Source organism: Silurus meridionalis, chromosome 12, assembly GCF_014805685.1.
Source record: "Silurus meridionalis isolate SWU-2019-XX chromosome 12, ASM1480568v1, whole genome shotgun sequence".
NCBI classification, from domain to species: Eukaryota; Metazoa; Chordata; class Actinopteri; order Siluriformes; family Siluridae; genus Silurus; species Silurus meridionalis.
Window position 1 is genome coordinate 16289166 of NC_060895.1, and position 26345 is coordinate 16315510.

The window sequence follows — 26345 nt, forward strand, 5'->3', positions numbered from 1 at the left end:
TTATTATTATTATTATGTGACGTGTTACATACTTTTTCAGTTTCTGCATCAGTTTTCTCCAGGTACCCAGTTTCCTCTAACCCAATATAGCGGGTATAGGTGATACTTTGATGTTTGATATGCAGAAGAAACTCTGAATATATAGTTTAAGCCATTTTTTTGAGAAGTGTTGATCTGTTTGTAAATATATTTATCATTGATATATTTTTCCTAATCTTCATTTTTCTCCTGAATAAGTTTTTATTGCTAAGTGAACATGTAAAATTTCTAAAAAGATTACACCTGCTTTAGATATTCGTGATCAAAATATAAGATAAATACTAGATGAATACTACTGCTTAGGTGAAAAGTTTTGTAAAGCAACAGACCGAGGAACAGATTAGTGGTGCGATAAAGACTGAAGCAGTTGATCTGAGATTAAAGCTTTAACTGATGTGTGTGAGTGAATGTGTGCGTGCGTGTGTGTGTGTGTGTGTGTGTGTGTGTGTGTGTGTGTGTGTGTGTGTGTGTGTGTGTGCGTGTGTGATTGTGTGTGTGTGTGTGTATGTGTGTGTGTGCAAGAGAGAGTGTGCTCCAATACAAACACTTTTGTTTCTTTTTGTTTGTCTTTAAATAATATTTTGTTTTTGTATTTTTATTTAAACACACATACACGCACATACACACACAATCGCACACACATACATATGCACAGAATGGGATGGACGGGTCCAGTGACAGACAGTGTCAGCAGTGTGTCAGAAAGAGGCTGTTGGTGTCACACTCTGTTGACCTGATCTGTGGTCAGCCTGTCCACTGGAGCCCGCTGTGGCCCTTACATAACATCTTCTGCCATTCATAACCCACTCTGCAGGGACACACAGATATTTTATATACTTTTATATACACAGTCCTGCTTCAAACATCAAACTCATAAAAAAGAGCATTGTTTTCAGCCTGGGAAATGTATAAAAATCCATAAAAGTACAAAACATTTGAAACAGGTGCCTAAAGCTGACAATCACAATCAAACAACTGTCTCTTATATCTCTGTTCATATAAATGCAAGATTTTATAATATAAATATTCAAACCAATCAAAACTTCAAATCGAGTATCATGTGTGTAAACTAATGGAGCTCAGGTACTGGATTAATGCTAAAAAAAACGCACACACTATCTCATTGCTGTTTGTTGTCTCTGTTGTTTAACTTTGTTGTTAAATTCATTAAAACCATGTGTATGAAAACTAGGTTTATAATCTCATATATATATACATATATATATATATATATATATAATTTCCTAATTATTCAAGGATTTATGAATATAAAAGATTTTAACTGAAAGAGTTTCCATTCATGAAGAGTTTTTTTTTAATACAAGAAAGTCTTTTAAAGGCTTGGCTGCTTTAAATATAAGCATTGTTGGGCAAAGTTTGAAACACGTGCTTTTCTTTTCTGCTATCACCCATAATAATCTTTCCAACAAATCAAAACTGGTTGAGTTACTGTGCATTCACTGTGAGGGATAACACAAGATTAGGGGCTCGACATTGGTGATTGGTCTTATTCGCTGTCCATTGCTTCACCCTCATCATATCTGAAGCTGGTCAGGGGCGGGGCAGGGTCATTTTGATCTAATCAAACTGTGTATTGATTCCATTAGATAATTAATGGTGTAGGAAAAGCAAAGCTTTGAGCTCCAGCCCTGGAGAGATGAGGGGAACCTTGGAGGGGGAATGATTGCGAACCGCCAAGGTCAGGCATGAAAAAAACATAGCAGTTTGCTCAGAAAGACAAGAGGACACTACTTAAAAGAGAGATTTAGTAAGATGGACAGTGCTAACTGATCAGTAGGCAGAGAAGGCATGAGACTACACCTGACTTTCTAATGTATTTCAGAAAAGAATAGAAATTATCATCAAATATTATTATCTTTATATATCTGGTTACCTGCTGGGTTTGGATACACCTGATCATTAGGCATTCTCTTTTTGTCCATTTATTACTATTTATTTAATAAGTAAGTATGGATAAATCTAAATATTTAATATTTTAAAATTTCTAATATCTGTAATGGATCTTTGCACAATTCTTGGCAGTTTTACCCTGTAGACTTTTCTTAACGATTTCAGAAAAGTTCGCTCTTCCTCCTTTTTTGTAGAAATTATATGTTTAAACACCTTGTTTTAAATGTGTTAAATGTAAAAAGAAAATGTAAAATTTAAGGTGATTAAAGCAGTAAGCCAAGTAAAAAAACAACAAGGGGAGACCATTCAGTGTTTGGCTAGTGAGCTCGCTGACAGGCTACTAAACTTTGTTAATGATTGGCTTATGAGTTACAAAGATCATTATAAGCCTGTGTATGTTTACTTCTATGAGCAATAACCTAACCACCAGTTACTACAACATACTTTTAGTGTAAACGCTTCAGTAAAGTGCATGTACAATAGACAGCACTGGTTACTAAGAAACGTTATACTAAAAGTGAAATGACCACCTGAAGGTCAAGGTCCTGAAAAAAAGTAAATGTTTCCACAGCTGACTAGAAATCTGGTGGTCATCTCCATAAGAGTGTGTGTGACATTTAAAAACAGAATGGCAGCGTAACATCTGGCATGTAAATATGGGGTGAATAACACTGGGATTTGTGCTTATGTGTGTGTGTGTATGTGTGTGTGTTTGAAGCTCGATTGCTGCATTGTGTGCGTGCAAAGTGGCTTTAATGTGTTCATTTCCTTGTTTGGCCTCTCTGAGGGGTGGGGCGGAGCATGCAAACGAAGCTCTGACAGCTGGAGGCCCTAATTAATGATCCCCTCTGAAAACAAACAGCCCAAGCTGTGCCAAACATAAACCCTGGCCTCGTCCCCAACCGTGGCCCTGGCCCCAGTGTGCTTCAACGTTCCAAATACAGTGAGAACCCACCAGAACCTGCCACTAGTGCTCTCAGGGCAAAGAGTTTCTGCCACATTGGACTTTGTTAGTCCTCAAAAAAGAAAACAGCTTTACAACTATATTAGACAAATTCCAAATGAAACAAAAAAAAATATTAGTAGGTAAAGAGGTGGACATACAAGTTATGTGAAAAATTTTTTTTAATCACATTCTGACAGAAGAATTTGGGTAAATGTATAATAATATCTGAACAAAAACTATTTACACTATTGTAAATCATTTATAGGATCCAACCTGTAAAACAAAGGTAGCTGTTTGATTTATATAAATTTGTTTAGTACTTTCATTTTGTTCTAAGAGTAGGCATTTAAACACATGCTAATATGAAAGTGACACTTTTGAAACAGCCAGTCACCTACTGAAATGTTTGCTCATGCATATATCTCCATTTTTAAAGATTACACAAAGTGAAACAGAAGCTAAGAAATTAATTAAAAGTAAATTAAATAATTTTATTAGAAAGCACCTCCAAAATGTCTATAAAGATAGTGAGGGAGGAGAAAAAGATTTTACTTGATTAGATGGAGGATGAGATAGACTAAATACCAGAGAGGACATTGATAGAGTTGATAACATGAAAGCACATAGGACAGAGAAAGGGAAAAATATAAAAGCGAGAGAGAGAAAGAGAGAGAGAGAGAGAGAGAGAGAGAGAGAGTTTGGGAATTTAGTATCTGTCTTTGATCATGTGAGCATTCAAAAGAAGAATTTTCACCAGCAATGTCTTTGTAGCAACATAAGATATATATATACACACAAATGGTTCCCTGGTGGTCTAGTGGTTAGGATGCGGCGCTCTCACCCGCTGCGGCCCGGGTTCGATCCCCAGTCAGGGAACCAACCCCAGCCATTAGGGTTGCACAAGCCTTAGTGCCGGTCCCAAGCCCGGATAAATGGGAAGGGTTGCGTTAGGAAGGGCATCCAGCGTAAAAACGTGCCAAATCAAACATGCGGATGGTCTGCTGTGGCGACCCCTAATGGGAAAAGCCGAAAGAAAGTTTATATATATATATATATATATATATATATATATATATATATATATATATATATATATATATATATATATACACACACAAAAATACATTCTTTGCTAATAAATATTACATATGACTCTCATGTTTAGAGAAATATAATTATTTGTGAATTGTCTTATCTAATCTGTGTAATTTTAAATTATTTACCACACAGTCAAAGAAGATTCAGTTACTTGTGAAACATGTTGCTTGATGATATGATGTTAGCTATCCATTCAAATCAGCTGGTTAACAATCTTTGTATCTCATTATTTCCAGCTAGCATGGTCAATCCTCTTATTTGTAACCAATCTATACTTTTTTTGTAAGAATATACAACGTTTTCTTTCATATAAGAACTTTTTAGCCAGAAGTGTGTTAACTGCAAACAAATAAGACTTTAAAATATATGACACCTAGATAGCAACATAACTTGTACCAAGGTCATTGAATAAGTTACACTAATACCACCAAACTGATAACATCTGGCAGATTTGTGTATATTCTATCACTGGATATATGTATATGAATAGCTATGAAGTAAAACTTTCGGATTCAAGTATAAAACTGTTGGGATCTAAGTGCAAAACTCTCTACTTATATCTTTGTCTAGATAGATATACTTTTAGATTACATTGTTGGATGATTTCAACTTTCATAGGTTCTATAACGCATACACAGCTTTAATCCGAAGTAAAAAAAACCTCATCCACAGAGATTCACTAGTCCCCATGCAACACTCCACTGACAACCTTCATTCTGTTGTCTATGAGCAGCAGTGTATAAGCTTTTCCCAGGTCTGTTCAGATCATTAAGCACATAATTTCAAGCCACATCATGTATATGCCCTTATTTAGTCCCTAAGCTTTTCTCAGTCACGATGAAGCAGATAGACCCACGTTAAGCAGCTGCTAATGCAGGTTTAGCTGGGTTGAATGTCAGGTCATAGATTTCATCGACTCACACCAGAGGTCACACTGATGTCGGTGTGGGTCTATGCGTGTGCCAGGTAAGGTCAGAGAGGTGATGTAAGTCCAGGGCTTTATGCCAGAGTGGTTTAGATCAACGATAGTGCTGAGTGGCACCCAGGGCTGGCCAGAGGGCAACGAGCACTGGTGGGGGTGACACCAGGCTGCTGGAGGGCAAGCCAGCCCTTTAAATGTCATACAGACTAGCCAAACACTGGGGATTCCAGTAAAATGGCACTAGAATCTGTGTAAGCTGGACCAGAGTGTTTAGGTGTGTGTATTTGCATCTTTCTGTGTGGTCATTTGAGGGATGTTGTAATTTTAATAATTTATTTGTATATTATAAGCATTATGTTAGCATTGGATCATTTTGAATAAAGGTAATGTGCATGTCATGTCATGTAATCTATAGAAAAGGGGTTTAGTGTGTCCGTTTCATTCCACAAAGCATATAAAATAAGATATATACAATATTATTATATTATATTATTATATAAATATCTGAATTTCAAAATGACAACTGGGGGAAATCAGCTAGGCACTTTGAAGTAAATAAGCAACATAAGGGGTGTGTCTCAAAGAGCTAACATCCTCCCTGTCATCCATCTTCTCATCTTTTCAGCCCCTCTGCGGGAGATCTTGGTCTGACATAGCCTCGGCCGATCGCAGCCTGCATTCGAGGCGGCGGCGTGTGTAAACCACGATGGCGGCCATGCCATTCGTCAGTGAGGGAAAGTGTGTTAGTGTGGAGTGGGACTTTCTGCAAGGACTCCTCGCCAAACCACCCACCCTGCCCTGGTGAGACTGCTTATCTTATATTTAATGCTTATGCATGTGTAAAAATCATAAATGTGCATTTATAAACATATCTCTGTAATATCTTCTCACTGTTATAGTTTAATTTATTTGTATATCCAATGAACATAAATTTTATATTTAGCCACATATTACAGCTATGAATGTTCCTTCAAATACAAAACTTCATAAGAAAAGTAGTCACAACAAAGTACACTTTTTTAAAGAGTTCCCCAAATTATTTAGAGGAAAAAGAAATGTTGCAAAAATGAATTATTTTCCTCAATTCTCACTGGATCTCTTATTGGATTTTCCTTCAGTTTAATACATATAAGGTTTATTAGAGGGACAGCACATGTAGGACGTTTTGGAGACAAGGTGAGGGAGGCACGATTGAGATGGTTTGGACATGTGCAGAGGCGGGACTTGGGGTACACCGGTAGGAGAATGCTGAGGATGGAGCCACAAGGATGGAGGAAAAGAGGAAGATGAAGGAGGAGGTTTATGGATGTGGTGAGGGAAGACCTGCAGGTAGTTGGTTTGAAAGAGGCAGATGTAGAGGACAGGGGGTTTATGGAGACGGATGATCTGCTGTGGGGACACCTAAGGAGAGCAGCCGAAAGAAGAAGAAAAGAAAGTATTTAGAACATTTCTCGTAACTTGGTAAAGCCAAAATGTTGCCAAATTAAACTTGTTAAAATTTTCTGAACATTGTGTCATCTAAATTGTTATGAATTTAAAAGCCCTAGACTAAATCAACCCAATTATATTAATAAAAAGGTGGATAAAAAAAAAAAAAAAAAAAGTTAAGTTTATTTCTGTAGCGCTTTTCACAACGGACATTGTCTCAAAGCAGCTTTACAGAATTTAAGAGTTAAGGTGAACGATGTGCAGTCATGGTGACTGTGGTGAGGAAAAACTCTCTTAGATGTTATGAGGAAGACACCTTGAGAGGAACCAGACTTAAAAGGGGAACCCATCCTCATTTTGGGTGATATCAAGAGTGTGATTATAGTCTTTAAAACAATACAGAACACTGGAGAGTGAACAGAACACTGGCGAGTGAACAGAACACTGGAGAGTGAAACATTTGCACATTATTACAACCACAACAAAGTATTTTGTTCAAAATGCTCCATTTATAAAAAAAAAAAAAAGATTATCTAAAAAAAATACTGCATACACCTATCATAATCTGGTTTTACTGCCAATCCTCTGCTTCTCTGCCAAGGGGAATTTACTTACACACCCACACACCTAACAACATCACTCAGTCAGGCTGAAATACACTATAATCTAGTGCTCATACATGGATAAACTTCCTTCTGTACGCTACAGACTGTGTTTGGTTCCATTAGTGAAACATTAAAGAAATTTCAGTGGAATTATTAACGTCGCCTCGTCTGTAGGTGGATATAAAACTCAGCAGAATCGATAGTGCCGTATTGATTGTGCCTCTCCAGAGACGTTCCAGTGTAATAACGAGATGTTTTAAAGGGCTCTTTCACACAGAACACGTCTGTTTTACAGGCTGAGAAAGAACACAGCACAAGTGTTATTAGTAAACAGAAAAATTCAAGAGACAGAATAATAGACACATATTCTCACTCACACATACACGTTACTTAAAGACAGTATGAATTACCTTTTTAACCGCGTTTGCTCTTGGAGTCAGTTTAATATGCACTATATATCAGCGTCAATCTCATGAAAAACTACATTTTAATGATTTCATCTATAAAAACAAGACAACTCCTGTACCTATATCTATATATTGATAACAATATAATTTTGAGATTTTAAATTAAAATAAAATAAAATGCACATTAAAATAAAATAAGACTTATCAACCCTCGTCTTGATCTAAATTCAATATGCCTTTCATATACTTACAAGATACTCATGAAGATATTCAGTACCAAGCTGGTGTATACTCTTATCAGAAAATTACTTTCCTATAAGAGCACATACTTAAGTGTTTTTATTGTTCTTATACAGCAACAATTTGCCAAAGCTATAAAGGTATCTTTTTTTAAATATTGATTTATAGTTGCATGTATAGTTCAAGTTACTGTCAGTGGAGAATTACAGAAAACATAAACTTATGAAAGTGTGTATTTACACGGTTTTAAAAATCCACTCATTAAGAACCAGAAATGGGCAGCAAGTAAATGGAATTTTTTTTTTTTAGCAATATTGCTGTTATAGAAAATTAATATAACAATTAGCAGTCAGCAGCACTGTGGATCAACAGACCAAGACATTTCATTATATATAATTAGCAGTTACCGTCCTTTAGTGTGATTTTAACTGTTTTTGCGCATTTTCTCTTAAATCTGGACTCCTTTGACCGGTAAGGAAAAGGAATAACTTTTACAATCCAGTCAAATACTGATGGCTTAAACAAAGATCTAACCGACTATAGCATTTCTTCCCACCTGAATATCCTGTTTCACTCAGCATGTTATGGAAATTGTGTTATTTCTGTTCTATTATTTCAAATCACACATATGGTGTAGGTTAGCTACTAGCCACTATTTACAAATGAAGCTTTTTTGAAGGCTCATTTATTTTTTTCCCTTTCTTCTATATACGCATACTGTGAGACACACGCATACACACACACACTTCCTTTCTCTTTGAATTCCTCCCCTTTCTCTTTGCTGTTACATATCTACAGCCCCCCTAGAATGAGAATCAATGTCACAGACATGGGGTGTGTGTGAGGGGCCATGTCGGCTCTTTCTTTCAGCACAGACACAAATTGTGGAGTCGCCGTGACAACATAATTCCCCCCACTCAGGCCCCACTGAGGGCAGGTCGATACCCAATCAGAGTGACAGGCTACCTGGCCTACCTCTCAGATGCTCCTTCTTCTCCATTGATCCCTCAATCAAGACTTGAGGCTTGCTACCCAGGAGGCAGGCTGTGAAAAGAGCTCAATGTCTGTATTCTTTCAGAGAATTAAAAATCCTAAGAACTGATCTAAGCTCAGCCTTTTCTGCAGCATTCTGGTGTAGTATCAGTACATACTAACTGACTAGACTGATCTCAGGTTAGTGCAGTGCTAGAACAGGGCACAGCTAATGGAAACAGGCAGTGAACAGGCTGATCACTCCCTCGCTGCCACTGTGGGTTAGCTCTGCTTTCTCAACCTCGATCCCCTGACCTGCTCCTGACTGCCCTAGTATGGAGGAATTTTAGTGGTCTGAATTCAAACAGAAGGCTGAAACACCTGTGTAGCAGGGGAGGTGTGCATTTTGATAGCACCTTCATTAAGTATTTGCTGTTGTTGTTATTGTTGTCATTGATCTCACTGTGTGATTCTTGAGGAAAATCAATCCAGGAATTTATACAAGCAACAGGTGTTCCATATATCTTAGAAAACATAAATATACAGTCTAGTCTAATGTTCTAGCCAAATGTAAAATTGATTTTTGAAAAAAGGATAAACATTTCCTTTCACAAAACATAATCAGAATGTTCATTTAAGTCTATTTTTTTTACCAAGAGTTTAGAAAACTTGATTGTAACATAATATTGTATTGTAATATTGTTCTTAAAGTTTTTCTTTAAATAAATTCTTCAATGGAAAATAGTTTGTAATGTTCTCTGGATGGTAATGTGATATTTTTAGTTAAACAAGAAGACCTAAATTGTTGTAGCAACATTATAGAAACATACCTTGTAGAAACAAAGTTTTCTTCAGTCTTATTTTAAATGCCATCTAAAGCTGACGAATATATATAGATTTAAATATGTGTTAAAGCACTGAAAAAAATAATTGACCTTCCACTGATGAGTGCATTTGAATAACCAGGTGTAGTATTCTTTTCAAGAGACTAATTCACATAAAGCTGCTAAAATGTTTAGAAACTAAAAAAAAAACCCACAATATTATCTTATCTTCATAACAAACTACTCATATGCATATTATCCCACACTTTTCCATCTCTTTTTTCCACACTTCCCATTTTTCTCAGTTTACAAAACCTGCGGAAGGAGAAGTCCCGTAATGCGGCTCGCTCTCGCCGTGGGAAAGAAAACTTTGAGTTTTTCGAGCTGGCCAAAATGCTGCCTCTCCCTGGTGCCATCACCAGCCAGCTGGACAAGGCCTCGGTCATCCGCCTGACCATCAGCTACCTGCACATGAGGCATTTTGCCAGTCAGGGAGACCCGCCCTGGAGCCCCCTGCTGGAGGGGGACAATAACTGCAACAAGGGTGAGCACTGATTGTGAATTTACAGCTCTGCTTTTCACAGTAGTAAACATTTGTGAACTGTAAAAGAGAAAAAGAAAACAAAAGAACTGGTCAGTTTTGACAATAATCCAAGTTTTAAATGTATATTTAATATGAAAAATCACATAATAATTTACTTCATAGGTATATTGAAACCTGTGAGAGTTTATTTTTTTGATTTTATGATTTTTTTCAAAAGCTTAACAGCTTCTAAATTTCAATAAATCTAAGCTTAATTGCTCAAAGACTGTATTTAAATACATTTGAGCTTGCTCCTTAAACCAATAATAAAATTTAAAAAGCTGAAGCAGTAATCCATAACTGTAAAATGTTTTAAAGCTAAACTGTTATTTTGGGTCTTTCTTTTTTAAACACCTTAAATTAGATAAACTCACTGGCAGCAAATGCTGTTTTTTCAACACAGACCTGCTCAAACCAGCCGAAGTCATGTTCAGACGCATTTCATCCACTGGCATCTATGTAGCTGATTTCCCTGTCAGTCTGAAACTCCATCATCCATCCATCATCCTCAGTGGTCAGAACCTGGCTATGAGCCATTTTTGAACTATCTTAAGTCATTTATTTTGTCTTTCATCTTTTATCATTCCTTTGGGTTTTCTTTTTTTCTTTTGAAAAGAATGAAAGGTAATGAATCATTTGTGTGTGTTGGCTTGCATTAAAAAGCAGAAGGAACTATAATGACTGCTTTCAGTAAAAAATATGTGCATTTAATGCTGATATTTGCATTTATTTTCTCTGACTGTGTGCCACAATGTGGGGAAACGAAGAAGGGTGTAAATATTTCAGCGGAATTATTAAAGAAAAAAATACAAACAGAATTTCAAAATATCTACTCTGAGATTGTGATGTGTATGAGGTCCTTATTGACAATAGCATCAATCAGAGAGCCATTCACATACGAGAGCGCTATTAACAGCAGAGGTGGCTGAGAGCAAGCTCCAGCCAAACTCAATTCTAACATGACAGTGGCAGGCTGTCGATGAATACAAATGCGTTATTAATTTAAATTATGAATTTAAATGGAATAGGCTATTATTGTCTTATAGGTCGGCTGTGTATGTCACTGGGGATACTTTCAGTTTAAAAATTGCAGAGAATGTAGAGTGGGGAGATGGAGTTCAGGCACACACACACACACACACACACACGCACATGCTCGGAGACGCAAAGAGTAAGAAAAGTAATTGAGATTGCACCACAGGAGTAATCACTTGCAGTCATGCGGAGCTAAATACGGCTCATCTGAAATAATGCATTTACTGGTTCACTCGCAACTTTAGGTGGCACAAAAATATATATCTAACTCCAGTTTTTCAGGAACAAAAATTACACTCACCTTCATGTGTGGTTTTGTTGTGTATGTGTTTGAGGACTCATTTTTGAGACCATTTGGCATCATGGGCTCATCCGATTCAACTTATTGTTCATTTCATGCTCTGTAAAGCTCATCACAAATGTGAATTGAACAATAGATCTAAGAGCCAATTAGCTGCTTCCTGTGGGCGGATATTTCTCAGAGTTGGCTGAGCTGGACAAAAGAGGGAGAGTTCTCGTTGAAGCTTGTTAACAAGTGGCCAGACTAGAGGAGTCTATTTATGTGCAACATTTCTGCTTTACTCTGTGTGCGCTCCTCATTATGTCTGTCGCATTAAAGCTCCACACAGCTGCTACAATGGCCAGGCATTGCATTCTCTCTGTCTCTCTCTCTTGATCACATACATCGTATCTATGCAAACAAAATGACTAGAGAAAAAGAAACAGCACTCCAAAGGAGGAGGAAATTATCTGTGCAATTTGTAATTATGGACATTAACTATGTAACGAGCAGAGCATAATTACAAGGGTTGCTTAATTGCTATTATTACAGAGGTGTAACAGCTTAGCTACAATTAGTAGTACGCTTGCATGGATGTGTGTTTCAGTGTTTGTGAAAGAGGGAAACCCAACTGTGAGACTGTGTGTCTCTTGTGTGTGTGTGTGTGTGTGTGTGTGTGTGTGTGTGTGTGTGTGTGTGTGTGTGGATGACTAAAAACACACTGTAAGCTAACAGTAGTAGCACACTTATCCTCATTATCACATACGTAGTAGCACTTGATCTCACAGAACCAGGAAGCCGTGCTTAAAGAGCCAAAACGAGGACCACATGTTCTCAGTCACTATTAAAGCATGCTGCGCTTCATGTAGACACATGGACAAAGAGATGCTTCAAGCACATAGGGAGCAAAATTTCAGCACCAGGTGTCAGCAACACTTGGCCCATTTCAGTTATTCAACTGGAGAATAACAGTGGAATGACTTATTGTTTACTGTCACAACAGCAATATAAATTTTCCTGTTGGTGTCTGCCTGAAATGCAGACTAATACATGGTTTTGACAGATTCAAGGTCTAGTAAAAGCCAGTATTTCAGCTGATAAAAAAGCTGCAGTGTTCTACAGACAATACATATTTACTTGTCAATCTCATTTGTCCATTTTTTTTTGTCCAATATAATGTCCATTCTGTGATGGACAGCAATGCTTGAAATAATTTGAATTGAAAGGACTAAATCATTTTTCTATATTAACAGTCAATGTCATTATTTAGATGATAAAGTGCTTGTAAAACACCATTGCAGACTGTCTTGCTGATGTGGACCCGGCATAGTATTTTAGAAGACCAAGCCGAGTACTTGGAAAATAACTATAGCAGAGCCTAATGATGTATGAAGAAACTCCACAACATGTTTTGTAAACATGAACCAGCACCTCTTCAGTAGCAGATTCTCTGTTGTGGATTTTTTTGTAAATTATTAATCTGAAGACAACTGCAGGGTGTGAAACATTAGGTCAGGAAAAGGAGGTTTTTTAGAGACTTTTATTGATATTTAATTTTCTTCACCCACTCTAGTCTTAAGTAGTGAACTGACAGCATTGTTTGTTGTAAAAAAAATAAAAATAAAAAAACTGACAATGAAAACAGAATGTGTGAAGATGATTGGACAAAAATGTCTCATCTTTCCATAGTGGTAGACAAAAGTGTTTATTGGAAGCACCACTACAGATCTAACTTATAGGTATAATCTTATCATTGATGATTGTGAATTTTAAGGTAACTCAATCATGCCACTCAGTCATAATAGTTATGCATGGAATGTATCTGGACCTTGACTCTGGTGTATAGGTCAACCCTCATGAAAAAATATGCAGATTGTGTGCAAACATTTAATGTACTGCATTTACATTTTGGAGCATGATAGACTCTTTTATTTTATGATCTAATAACCCTTCTGGGAAGCACATTATTTTTTATTATTTTTTTACAAATAAAAGTGTGGCATCTGCTCAGTTTTCTAAAGATTATGACATTATTGCTGCAGAGATGCAGAGACCCCACTTTGGCCTGCTGTGAGATTAAAGGTGTAGGATTTAAGCTGTTATGGCCTTTACCCCATGCTGTTAAGTGTACTTGGGTACTTGCACTTTGTGGTGATGTATTGTGATATAGTGCATGGATTTGCCAACAGTGTAGTGCAGAAGTGTTCTAATAAATGAGACACTCCTGATGAATTATTTTCATTCTCTGACCTCAGTTTGATAAATTGAAGCATTCGTTCTTTTGGGCTCTCAATTATCAACAGTGTAATATATAGACAATATTGGATAGTGCAGGAAAAACACAATTAACATAATGTCAAGTAAGGAAAAGAGGCTGATGCTGAGACTGTACACATTAATCTGGATTTAAGCTTGTTGGAACATGGCTGTTTCTTACACTTGTATGATATAAAGCTACCATATTAATTCATTATTTAATTCTGTAACCAGTAAGCAAGAATTGTTTTTAAAATCTCAGGAACTTCCAGTCTGTTCCATTAAAAGAATCAGAACCAAATTTAATATCTGGATTATAATTAATAGAAATGTACAACTCCAGAAATTCTGCACCAATCAAATTATTTACGTTTTTTTAATATTACATCCAGAACATACACAATTTGGACATTTCATGTGTATCTGCTTAAAGCGAGTAAGTGATAAAACATAACTGGGCATAGTGTTAGGGAAAATAATCAACTTGATTGTGTCATATGGCTTGCCATGTTTCCATATCAATTTTTTCCCCAAAAACATGTTCTGAAGTATTTTATCCCTTTTTACAGCAGACATTTTGGCAATTTAAACATGGTAAAAAAAATTAATGAATGACACAGTCTTCTTTTTTTATCCATTTATGGATACTCAATTACAGTGAATCCAGTGTAATCTTCTGTTGTTATAGACCTCCTAGGTGAATGTTGTGTCTTTTGAGATGCTCTTTAACAAAGGTAGTTAACAAAGCCCTTCTGTCAACATTAACCAGTCAGGCCACCTCTAGGCATTTATGCCTGCGGAACTACTATTTAATGTTTTAATCTGGTATAAAATATAAAGAAAGTCCCAGGAATTCACTAGTTCTTGAGTTCACCTCCTCTGACACAAAATCCATGTTACAGTCAGAGTCACTGACATCACATGTTAGTAATCAGTAAACTGAAGCTTTTGGCCTGTATCTGCATGAGCTCATGCATTGCACTGCTGCCACATGATTGGATTTTCTATGATTGGATAATTGCATGAATGAGCAGATGTTGCAGACAGGTGGGTTTTTTCAATCAAAATGGCTGGTTAGTCTGGAGCCTGTAGCTCATATGTACCTATTTTAATATCCTAAACAACATTCTACATAATTAAGAACAGCCCCAGTTACAGGCAGTTACATATATGTTGTGTTGCTGTTTCTACAAGTTACTTGTTTAGAACACTTTTCCTTCTTTAAGAGTTCAAAGATATCGATAGAAAATTTCTATTTCAATGATTTTAGCTTTAGTCATTTTGGATGAAGTATTCCTTTAATTTAGCTCATAAGTGTGTAATTAGACTTTGCTCTTGGCCTGACACAGTGGAGGACCGTGACAGAGCACAGCTGAGAGGGGACTGAGTTTGATGCATGGCTGTAATTCCACTGCAGGAATGTAGAATCGGGTGCAGCATAGCCCCGGTAGCCCCCTGGGGGGGGTGATGTGTGTAGCGGTATCCCCCATCAACCTCATCACACCAACCACACACACACACACACACACACACACACACACACACACACACACACACAAATACGCTGGTGAGGTGGGAGGGGCTGAGAGAGTGCAGGAGAGAGGAGGGGGAGGAGGCGGGCTGGGGACTGGCTTTTGTCTGCTTCCCACGTTTCAAAGCCAGTCTTGAAAAATGAATAGACAGAGGAAAATCAATTGCATGACCTTCACACGAAGTGAGAGAAAGAGCGAGAAGGAGAAAGAGAGAAAGAAATAGAGAGAGAGAGAGAGAGAGAGAGAGAGAGAGAGAGAACTGTGGAAAGATAGTTAAGGATGAGATCGGGGCAATAGATGAGGAAGATAAGAGGGAAAAAATTGTCTAAGATCTACAGAACTCTGTTGACTTCACATACTGTATTTTCATGTGTATATTTAGTTATTTATTGATAGGATTTTGGTTCAGGATTCTGTGTTTTTTTCTTCTTAAATACCAAAGAAATATAAATGAATGATGTCATTGTTCAAAGAAAAACATTCACAATAAAGTCTGAAACAAGCTTATCATATGAATTTCTGTACACTGAATTTTGTCATCTAAGAAAATTGCATGGTTTATTCATTGCTATATTTCATGTTTATTTGTGAAAAATGAAAACATAAAATGGCCAAAAAATATACACCACACTTTGATATCAATGAATCAAATTAACCAACACATTTAGAAGAAGAGGACAAAGAAAATAATTGAAGCATTCAGAGTAAAACTAATGAAATGCATTCTTCAAAATTGTCTTTCATTTCTATTCAGTCACCACATGCAATACACAGTACAGTATTTTTAGGACTATAAGCCGCTACTTTTTTCCTACGTTTTGAACCCCGCGGCTTGAACAACGAAGCGGCTAATTCATACATTTTTGCCTGGGTTTTTCCAAGTTTCATAGACTTCAAGCCAAAAAACTGAGCAACATAACATTAGACCAATCCTAACCCTAACCCAATGTATGACAGAAATCATATAAGCACAGACAGGTTTCCAAAACTCGTGCTTTTTTATTTTTCTTGGCAACAGCGTTAAGGGTTAGTCTAAGAAACTTAGAAATCAGCATCAGAAAATAATAAGGATATTTATATATATAAGGAATATTCCTCGTCTTGCACACATGCAGTAATACTGGGAGAATGCAGTGGCAGGCTATTCCTAAAGGAAGCGCAACATATTTCACCCATTACACCGTGTGTAACGTGTCTTTCGTCAAAGCCTGTGTAAAGTACATTAGTGTAGAGAGGCTTATAGACAGGTGTGGCTTATTTATGTTAAAAATAAAAATATTTGTAAAATTCAGTGGGTGTGGCTTATATATGGTGCACTTTATAGTCCGGAAATTACGGTAACTGTGGCATTCTCAAATCACAGCTGATCACATGGTTAACTACTCACCCATAGAGAGGACACTACTCCTTCATTCTCTACTCATTCCTTCAAATTCACCTTTGTTTAGTCTCTCTATACTGACTCTCCCATATACAGCTTTGTCATTTGTGTATTTAATTTAAATATTTCTATTGGCTGGCCTTCTTCAACTAGATCAAACATGGCATTCTTACAAATCAGAAACTTAATTCAAACAGAGTCATAAGAAATGACAGGTTTTTTTCCCCAAACATGTTTATCTTGATATTGGGCTTAGAGGTTAAGTACTGTGTGAAGTGTTTTTGCATTTTAGAACGAGAGTGAACTCTAGTAAATTGTAATTAAAGTTTAAATGGCTTAGGCACAAGACAAGTATGCTTGGTTATTGAGAATTGCCATCCAGTGAACATTGGTCAAGCACTTTATTTATTAACGTTTTATGTCACACATTTAGCCTTCAGATTACATTAGCACATACTTGTCTAAAGAAACCTTTACCAAAGTGTTTTAACATGCTCTCTAGCAAATCAAACTAACCAGTGGTGAAACTAATAGCTTTCTTCTAATCTTATCTGATCCCACTGTTTAAAATATTTAATATAATCATCAATACTGATCTGAAACTGAAGCTCTCACAGTGATTGAGTCAAATCCCTATATGAAGTTTTGTTATGACAAAGGCAACAAGCTGTAATATAGTTGATGCCCTTTGTTTATGTGTGTGATCCGTGTCTTATCAGTCACCATCATATACCCTATTGTAAAGTTTGTCAAACCCATTAACAATCTGATTTCTAAAACTTTCATTTCACCACTATGCATCAGGTGGCAATTTTGACGATATGGTTAAGGCTTGGATCAAAAAGTTGTGAATTCAAATCCAAAGACTGTCAGCGAGCGAGGAATTTGAACTCATACATGCTTGAATTATATTATCTTTCACTTTTTTTACTCTCACAAGTTTCTTTGGAAAAAAGTAGAGCGCTTTAGAAAAACCCATCAGATGTCTGTGACTGAATTCTGGCAGACAGCCAAAAACATACAAAAACATGTGCTATAGTGGAATTGACATGGGCCTAATCAATTCAGTTTGTAATCAGATACTGGCTGTCAAAACATCAGTGATGCTTCTGTGTCATAGTTTAAATGGAATCTTCAAATGTAATCTTCTCCCTGTGGAAACCCAAATTTAACGTTATAGCTTCAGTTTTGGTTCGGATGCATGCAAAAGATATATGGTTGAAGTGTATATATATATATATATATATATATATATATATATATATATAGATAGATAGATAGATAGATAGATAGATAGATAGATAGATAGATAGATAGATAGATAGATAGATAGATAGATATATATATATATTTTTTTTTTTTTTTTTTTTTTTTTTCTTCTCATTCTAGATTTAGTTGTTGTAATAATCTCCAATCTTCTGGAAAGGCTTTCCGGTATAATTCTTTTAAAGTTAGCTGTGGGGATTTACATTCATTTAGCCACAGAAAATATTAATAAATATTAATATGCCCTGATGTCATGCTTGGGGTGTTGTTGTTGTTCCAATTCAAAGGTTGTCAGTGGCGTTAAGCTGAGGGCTCTGTGTGAAGTTTTTCACCCAACCATGTCAAACCATTTCATGGACCTCATGAACCCACAAAGATATTTCATACTAGAACAGTTACATGTTACAGCATGCTAAAACATTCTATTAGTGCTGCCAGCAGGTGTGGTAACAGTTTGTTTGTAATCTATTTACTTCTGTACTTCTGAGTTTGGGGAAGGTGCACAAATAAGTCAGATGTCCAAATAATTATGGTCTTATATAGTGTAGAAGAACATTAATCACCAGAAGGACTCCACTCTGAATTGCTACTGCAGAATGAAAGGTTTCTACTACTATTAAAATTCACTTACTATAGACTCACTTACAGTACTATAGTTAGTTGTAGCACCTTGCATCCTGGTGCAAAAAAAGTTTTTTCACGCACAGACCTGAAGCTGTACATGGCTGCCTGAGATCCACTTCGGAATTCTCAGAAGGTGGAACATGAGTTTGATTGTTTAATCACATTTTGCTCCTTGAATGGACTTCCCTCTATGTGCTGTTTCTGACTTTCATCCTTTTCCTCTTCACCACACTCCACCTAAACACACACATGCACACACACACACACACACACACACACACACACACACACACACACACACACACACGTACGCTTTAGATGCCCGTCTTTCTCTAATGCTCAGCGTTTAAAGTGGCAAAGGCTTTTAAGGGACGTTAATTGCACTCAAATTATGTTCGACCGCATAAGGAGTGAGTTTACGATGGAGAGGGAGAGAAAGAGGGGAGGACATGAAGGGTGGCTGAATGAAAGCATAATTGCACCAGAGAAGGACGTTGTGACTCTCTCTTTCCCTTTCTCTCTCTATCAGTCTCTTTCTGTCCCTATAGTGAGAGTGGGGGGTGCATAATGAGCACCTCCCTGTAAAGAAGTTGCCAGGGGATCAGCCTGTGATTCCTATCAGCCAACTAGATTGAGCAAACTTAAGTGAAATAAAAGGCCAATGTCACAGTTCCCATAGTAACCTCCTAACTTGGTTAATAGGATCTAGGCTAGAGGAAGGGTGAGAGAGTGAGAGAAAGAAGACAAAGTCATATGGAACAGAAGAAAGGAAATAAATGAAAGAAGCACATGAGGAATATAAATTCTTTGGAGTTTACTATAATTTTACTGTGTATAGATTGTTACATATTTAACAATGAACTTGTACTTGGTAACCTTTTTATAAAGAGTGACATCACAACTTTATTTTTGTATTTATTTTAACTGTTAATTAATTGTTATAACACTACCCCTTTCCTGTTACATTGACCAAGTAGTTAAAAATAATACTAATATAATAATAATAATAATAATAATAATAATAATAATAATAATTAATAATAACAACAACTAAAAGTTGTATACATTCTTGTTTGATAGTTATGTGATGTTACTTTGTTTTTAGAAGTAAAATGCAATACAAGGTTTATTCGTATGTGGCATGTGAGACATAATAAAAAAAGATTAATGCTGCACAGTGTGGAAACTCTCACTTTTCATTTCTGAGCTAACTGGTTTAAACTTGACCTGCTCTTTTTACCCCCTATATCACCCCATAAGGCAAATAAAGTAAACTATAAGCCTGTGGCTCAGTAGGTTGGTGGAGTGATTGCTTTGTGGTGCTGATGATGAGGGTATGAACCCCTGACTGAGCTGAGAAATGTTTGCCTACCCTTCACTATGTTCTAAAGATTAATGATTAAAAAGAAAAGCATATCTTCTGTCCGTTCCAGTGGTTTAGCATGTTTGTTAGTGTATGTGGGGGTTGGTTGGTTGGTTGGTGTAAATGTAATCCTCAAGTTTTTATATCTATAAACCTGAATCTTTATAGATTTAAATTTCAGGTAGGACAGAGAGTGGGGTTATGCTAATCTATATGCAAATATACCTTTTATTCTAGCATAGTATAAAACATAGCAATGTATATCAACATAATTGGTCAAATGTAGTTATATAAAGATATATAATAAAATATTTGAACCAATGGTGGGGCTAGAACTTTGGCAGCACTTGGCCCACATTTGGTTGGAATGTTCCTTAGATTCTCCTAAATACAAGTATGAAAAATATAAAAAAAATTACCAGATGGTTTCATGGGCTGCCTTCTAATTCTATATCCTAAAAGTAGCAGAAAGAAGAATTAAAAAAGACAGAAAACAGTAAAATAATGTTACATTTCCTAAATATGTTAAAAAAAAAAAAAAACATGATATATAATTCCTACTTCATGTCCTACTTGTGTTATGTAAACATATGTATCTCCACTTTTTATTTAAGCGGTTTTGGACATGCTAAGCATAGTTACAAATTATTGGAAATTAGATCCTTCAGACAAAGCTCTTTTAACAAAGCTCTTATTTAGTTAAACAATCCTAAAACCTTTCCTCCTCATCATCATCATTATCACCACCACCATCATCATGTTTTCTTACATCATTATCATTTCTTCTGTTGTTGACTGTCTTTTAGTATACAGAGACTCATCTATCAGTCAGCTTTCACGACTGATCTTCACCTCTTTATTTGTTATGTTAAGGCTGCATTGCTCATAGCCACAGCCCAAACTGAGTGTTTAGGTTGAGGGTGCCTGAGAGCCAAAATAGGAACAAGTGGTGCTCTGTATAGCACACCCCTCTGTACACACATCAAGGTTATCCTGGCCTGGGTGTGAAGCCCCTTTTGAGGCCTCTGAAAGGGCCAGACTCATTGATATTCTTCTTCTCTGGTTGAGGAGGGGGACATCTCACTCTGACACTATGGCTTTGTCCGATAGTCGCTTCTGTGCTGAATTTAGGGGAGTAAATGTGCATCTGCATGTGTGTGTGTATGCATGAGATTTTATCTTGTAGTAGGAAAATATTATAAATGCCAGAGGTATACAGGGAAATAGCAACACTGTCACACTGCAGAAGCACACTGTCATCCTGCACTTAGGATTACACACATGCACACACACACACACACACACACACACACACACGTCCCATTACACCACCTGCTGTGAAGACAGAAGCAAAGACAGAGCGAACACTTTGTAAATGAAAGGAGATGCTTGCTTATAAATGTTACTTGTCTGTTTTTCCAATTTGTTTTGCAGTGCAATGACAGACACCCTACTGCAGCAGAAGGCTGAATAAGCATATGTATTTGTCATCTCTGATAACCACAATGACTGTGAACTACTTTGTCTCGCAAATCCCACTGTGTGATACTGTTAACTAGAAAATGGAAATTGAGGGTTTCCAGTAGAATGTGATACATGGACAGGAGTTTTGTCAGATATTATAAAAGTATTAGTTTATTATTTAAAATGAAGGTGGACATCTATTATTTCAAAATGTGAAGAGTTATTTGTCACAAATATTTATATACAGTTATATACAGAATCCCACATGCAGTGATATGTAAAGCTGATCAGCTGCTCTGAAAATTGTGCATTAAATTAAAGAAACTATAAATATAAAATAAAATATATTAGATTAAGATAAAGTGATAGTTAAAAATAGTACAAATAAAAATATTACAAGTGTTCGAGATAATTTAAATATAGTTATAATTATAGTTATAGATACTTCAACTATCAGTTAAGTTAACAGTTTCTACTCATCCATGTTATCTTAAGTGTATTTGAAACTGTAGATCGGTATTTTGTGAGTAATTAAGCAGAGAATTTGGTGCTTTCTCTCATTATGTTCTTGTTACTTGTTTTTTTTAAATAGTTAGTAATAATAATTATTGCTCCATATTGTAGCCAGAATAAAGTTACACAACTGTGCTAAATCAGGTCTGCAGGAAGTCAATGTAAAACGAAATATTTGGTGTCTAGTACTGATATTCTTGTCTTTCCTGCTGTGTAGTGCGGAGAAACAGTCACTCACTAGCCACTGATATATTCGAGCAGCACCTGGGAGCACATCTATTACAGGTAAACCCTACATGGTTAAATCTACTGTTTGTATATGGTTTCATTTACCACCTTGTTAAATCCCACTAGTTCTAACTTATAAATCTTTACTTTAAATTTGAAGGTCAAGAATTTACTATGACTACTAAGAGTTATGCACTGCCTATTACAATTATTGCTGTAAGATCATGGAAAATTAATATGTGTAATAACTGTAAACCCCAGTATGAAAGTGCTTAGTATACTGCTATACTAGCTTGATGACTTTTCTTTTACTTGGTTAAGGAACTGATCCTTTTTTTTTAAACAAACACTTTAAATTAAACAATGTGTAGTTCTAATTCACTACAGTAAATCAGTATTTTTATATAATAAGAAAAGATTTTTAGATTATAAGTCAGAATTTTGATAGACTTAAATTTTTGGTAGTCACAATTTCTCAATTTGAAGAAAAAGTCAAAATTGTTATATGTTTAGAATAGATATAATAAGTCAAGAATTAAGAACAAATTTTAAATTGCATGCTGCATCTGCTGTCAAAAATGGTTGATTTCACCTCAAATGTATTCTGTACTGTTTTAAAAGTCTCAAAGACATTTTTTTTTATTTTTGACGTACTGTAAATAAAATATAATAGTATATTTTTTATTTCTCTCAGAAAATACCACCCCTGCCTTCAGTAATGTTTAATGCTAAAACTTAAGTAAATATCCTGTAGATTGAAGAACCTCAAAAAATATGAGTTGAAATGAAAACAAAAGCATAACGTCTACAAAAGGACATGCAGCAGAGACCCCACAGAAATCAAATTAACGCTTCAGGGAGCAAAAAAAAGTGTGCCTCTTCTTTTCTCCTCTATGTCCTCTGTCACTAATAACTACATAATTGCTCTTTATTTTTTATCATGCGGTTCAAGGCAGCTCGCCTATCCCACAATTCCTGACCACTCTCATTTGCATACCGAACGAGTCCTATGCATAAATTACCGCCACTTCAAGAGTCGCCGCCAAAACAGCAGTCATTCTCCAACAAAGTGGCCACCTTCCTTGCTCACTTGTGGCTGCTTGTTATTACGATTAATATTATTCTTTGAAGGAGTCTCTTAATGGGGTGGCTGTATACCTTTCAGTTTTTTTTTTTATTTGAGTCGCACACCACTATGCCTCCTGCCACTTCTCTGAGCAGATTGCAGTGTGGGGGATTAGTGTCTGATGATTAGTCTGGCAAATGATTCAGACGTATGGGCCTCTTTTTTATTTTATTAAAGATTATTGTGTAATCTTTAATTATAAAAATGTCTATCTTTGCTTGCATATTCAAGGGAAATAAACCCTGGGGCTTATGTGCTGTAGTAAGAAATGTTTGTTCGTGTGTCCAAATTTTAAATTTTGGTCTTTGCTTATGTCTGGAAAATTGTTTTATAAGTATTTAATATATCTTTTTTTTCTGCAGTCCCTGGATGGGTTTGTGTTTGTGGTTAGTCAAGAAGGCCGTTTCCTCTACATTTCAGAGACAGTGTCGATCTACCTGGGCCTCTCACAGGTCAGAAACACACACACACACACACACACACACACACACACACACACACACACACACACACACACACACACACAAAATAGCTGCATCTGTTAAACTTTGGGTTTTGTGCAAAAGAGGAAAGGAAATGAACCTTAAGCAATATACTTGATGCTTTATTTCTCTCCTCTCTCTCTCTCTCTCTCTCTCTCTCTCTCTCTCTCTCAACTGTTATGTGCTCGCTCACCAGGTGCTCACCTCCTTTGATTGCCTGTGGCCTCTTGTACAGAGAATGTTAAGTCCTGCCATTTCGCCCAGATGCATAAATAATAACAGTAATTACTCGCACAGCAATCAAAGTGTTGCCCTAGCGAGCTGGGGTCTGTCTCGGGAGCAAATCGATAGGCATCTTAAAAGCTGCATTGATTGTAAGATGTAGAAAACACACACACACACACACACACACACACAGAGATTGCGAGGGGGATGGGAAGACAGATAGTGAGAAATGTGGAGAGCCAGCAAGGGAAAACAGATATGTTTAGGAGGAGGGATTGAATAGCGTAGAGTGGAAAGAAAATAAGCGATTGCTCAGAGAGAACTTATTGAGTGGGCGTGAAGGGAGGAATGCCTCAGTGATTCGGCTGTTCTCCTGTGCTTTTGTTTTAGTAATATGTGTAGGTCATCCAGTTGATAGCAGATTACTCAGCTGGGTTTTAGGACCATGGCAGTTTATAGATTTGCCATGCTTTGGTTGGTTTTGGTTATGTTTCAAGCAGCGCAGTGAGTCTGGACATCTGCGAGAGCAGAATGCATTAACAGAATAAGCTTTTTTTTCCTCTATTATCCATGTGCAGATGGCTCAAAATGAATGCGGCACTCTTCTTAAACATGGCAAAGCCTCATCGGTATTTTCGCTTTATACGTCAGAATGAGACAGAATGACAAACAACAAGCTCAAACATCAATCCATGTAGAATCTGTTTGAGTTGGAGACCTAAATTGATCATCAGTAAGCCTGAAACCTTGTACACTGCCACTACTCTTGGTTAATCCCCTTTGACCTCTCACTAGACCATGGGGTTCCTTAGGCTTATTAGACCAGGTCAGGCACCTTCAGCTCTGGGCCATGTCCTCTGCTGCCTGTGGAGATAATTTGACTGCTCTTGGAGCTCCAAGATGCAGAGGTGGATGAGCTCTAGGAAAGCGGGTCAAAGGTATAAAATGGGGGAGGTCTACTGCTCTTTTTGCATCTCCTCTCAGCCTTGCCAGGGAGGTGGAGCAGGCTGGACAGGGTGGGGAATTGATCCGGTCCTGGTTAGTATGCGGCACCTTCTCCCTTTTCTCCTCTCCTCTTCCTCTCCTCTTCCTCTTTGCTCTCTCTCACAACCTGTCTTTCTATCTCTCTTACCCTCCATCTCTCCCCCATCAGTCAGCGCCAAACTGAAAGTGTGTTGTGGACGACTGCCCGGACGCCTCATACATATTAAACACACTGCTATTATTTATATCATGTCCCCCCCATTCTAACCCAAGCCCATCTCCACCACCGCTTCTCTTTCCTCTCCTGATTCCTCGTACACTAACTAAAGCCTTTTCTCTCATCCTTTATTTCCTATTGTGTCTGTTACACCACCCCGTTTTCCTCTCATCCTCTCTCACTCTCTCTCGCTCCATCTGTGAACACCTGTCGCCTTGACTGCACCATTGAGACACAGAACCTTCATGGATCTACACCTAAACCACCTTCTCGAAAGCTGAGCGGGCAAGATTAAGTCCTCCAAGTGCGGTCTCTCATGCCAACTGTCTCTATGAAGTACCTCCACCGTTTTACCTCTCAATTAGTGAGCACACGCTTCCACAACTGTTATCCCTCTCAGACGCCCACCCCTCCTCCAGCACTTTTTTCTCTCTCTTTCTTTCTCTTCCCTTGTTCGATTTCACCCAACCGGCTCCTTTTTTTTCGCGGGCATTAGTGTCCTTGAAGGCCAGCGGAAAATCCTATAAAATCCTTCAGTAAATGGATCTAATCCTGTAATAAATGGGTATGTCCTGCAGACAAGGGTGTAAGGGAGAGACTCGCTTTTTTTTATCAAGATGGAATGAAATGTGACCCATGCCATTCTTTTTTTTATAGGTCTGGAAAAGGAACGGGGATCAACAAATGTGTGACTTTTATTATAATCTTACTCTTATCTTAAACTTTTGTAGCATTTTACTTTGCAATAGACAGAAAGAGGAAGGGAGAATGTTTTAGATTTTAGGTGTTGGCTTTAGTTCAGTACTGTGGAGCTGATGTTATAGAAAAGTCCCAGAAGGTTCAATAACCCTGAGTTATTATGCGCTTTGACTTTCCTTATACATTTTGTAATGTGCAGCAAATAGAATATTACATGGAGGTCATGCTATGGTGTGGTTAATGATTTATGTGAGAGGTTGCTTTTATCCCCTCTGATGTTAGTTGTCACTCCAGCTTAACCATGTGTGTGTGTGTGTGTGTGTGTGTGTGTGTGTGTGTGTGTGTGTGTGTGTGTTTCAGAATGAGTCAATTCTAAAAGAAAACAGTATAAAAATATTAATAGAAATGTTATGATTTTGTTTTGATGGTTTTTTACTGATTTTTAACCCAGAATCTTTGAGACATTTTTTTTCGAGGCTCGAGACACTGTGACTTGGCAAATGAGAAAGATTTATGTGCCTCGAAATGGCAAATGATAGGCAGTTTCAGGTTGTAATGGTCTGAGGGTATTAAGCTAAGGATATTATTGCAAAATGTCCTCTAACTAGATTTCACAAGAAATCCAGCCAGTGGCAGACAAGTGGCCTTAAAACAGTTCACTGATGAATCGACTGAACAAAAGACTGACATTAATT

The 26345-nt window shown here is 37.0% G+C and overlaps 1 protein-coding gene across 2 annotated transcripts in view; it reads left to right on the forward strand.

Moving 5' to 3' along the window:
- The window catches only part of npas1 (neuronal PAS domain protein 1), a 35409-nt gene that overhangs the window by 1450 nt on the left and 7614 nt on the right, over positions 1–26345 (forward strand). Inside the window, exons 2-6 of one of the 2 annotated variants that reach the window (XM_046863516.1) lie at positions 5542–5717; positions 9698–9936; positions 10379–10489; positions 21907–21974; positions 23406–23495. In XM_046863516.1, the coding sequence (XP_046719472.1) occupies positions 5623–5717; positions 9698–9936; positions 10379–10489; positions 21907–21974; positions 23406–23495 (603 nt within the window). In that variant the 5' untranslated portion in view covers positions 5542–5622. The remainder of the gene's footprint in view (positions 1–5541; positions 5718–9697; positions 9937–10378; positions 10490–21906; positions 21975–23405; positions 23496–26345) is intronic. The other variant, XM_046863517.1, reaches the window with a different exon arrangement.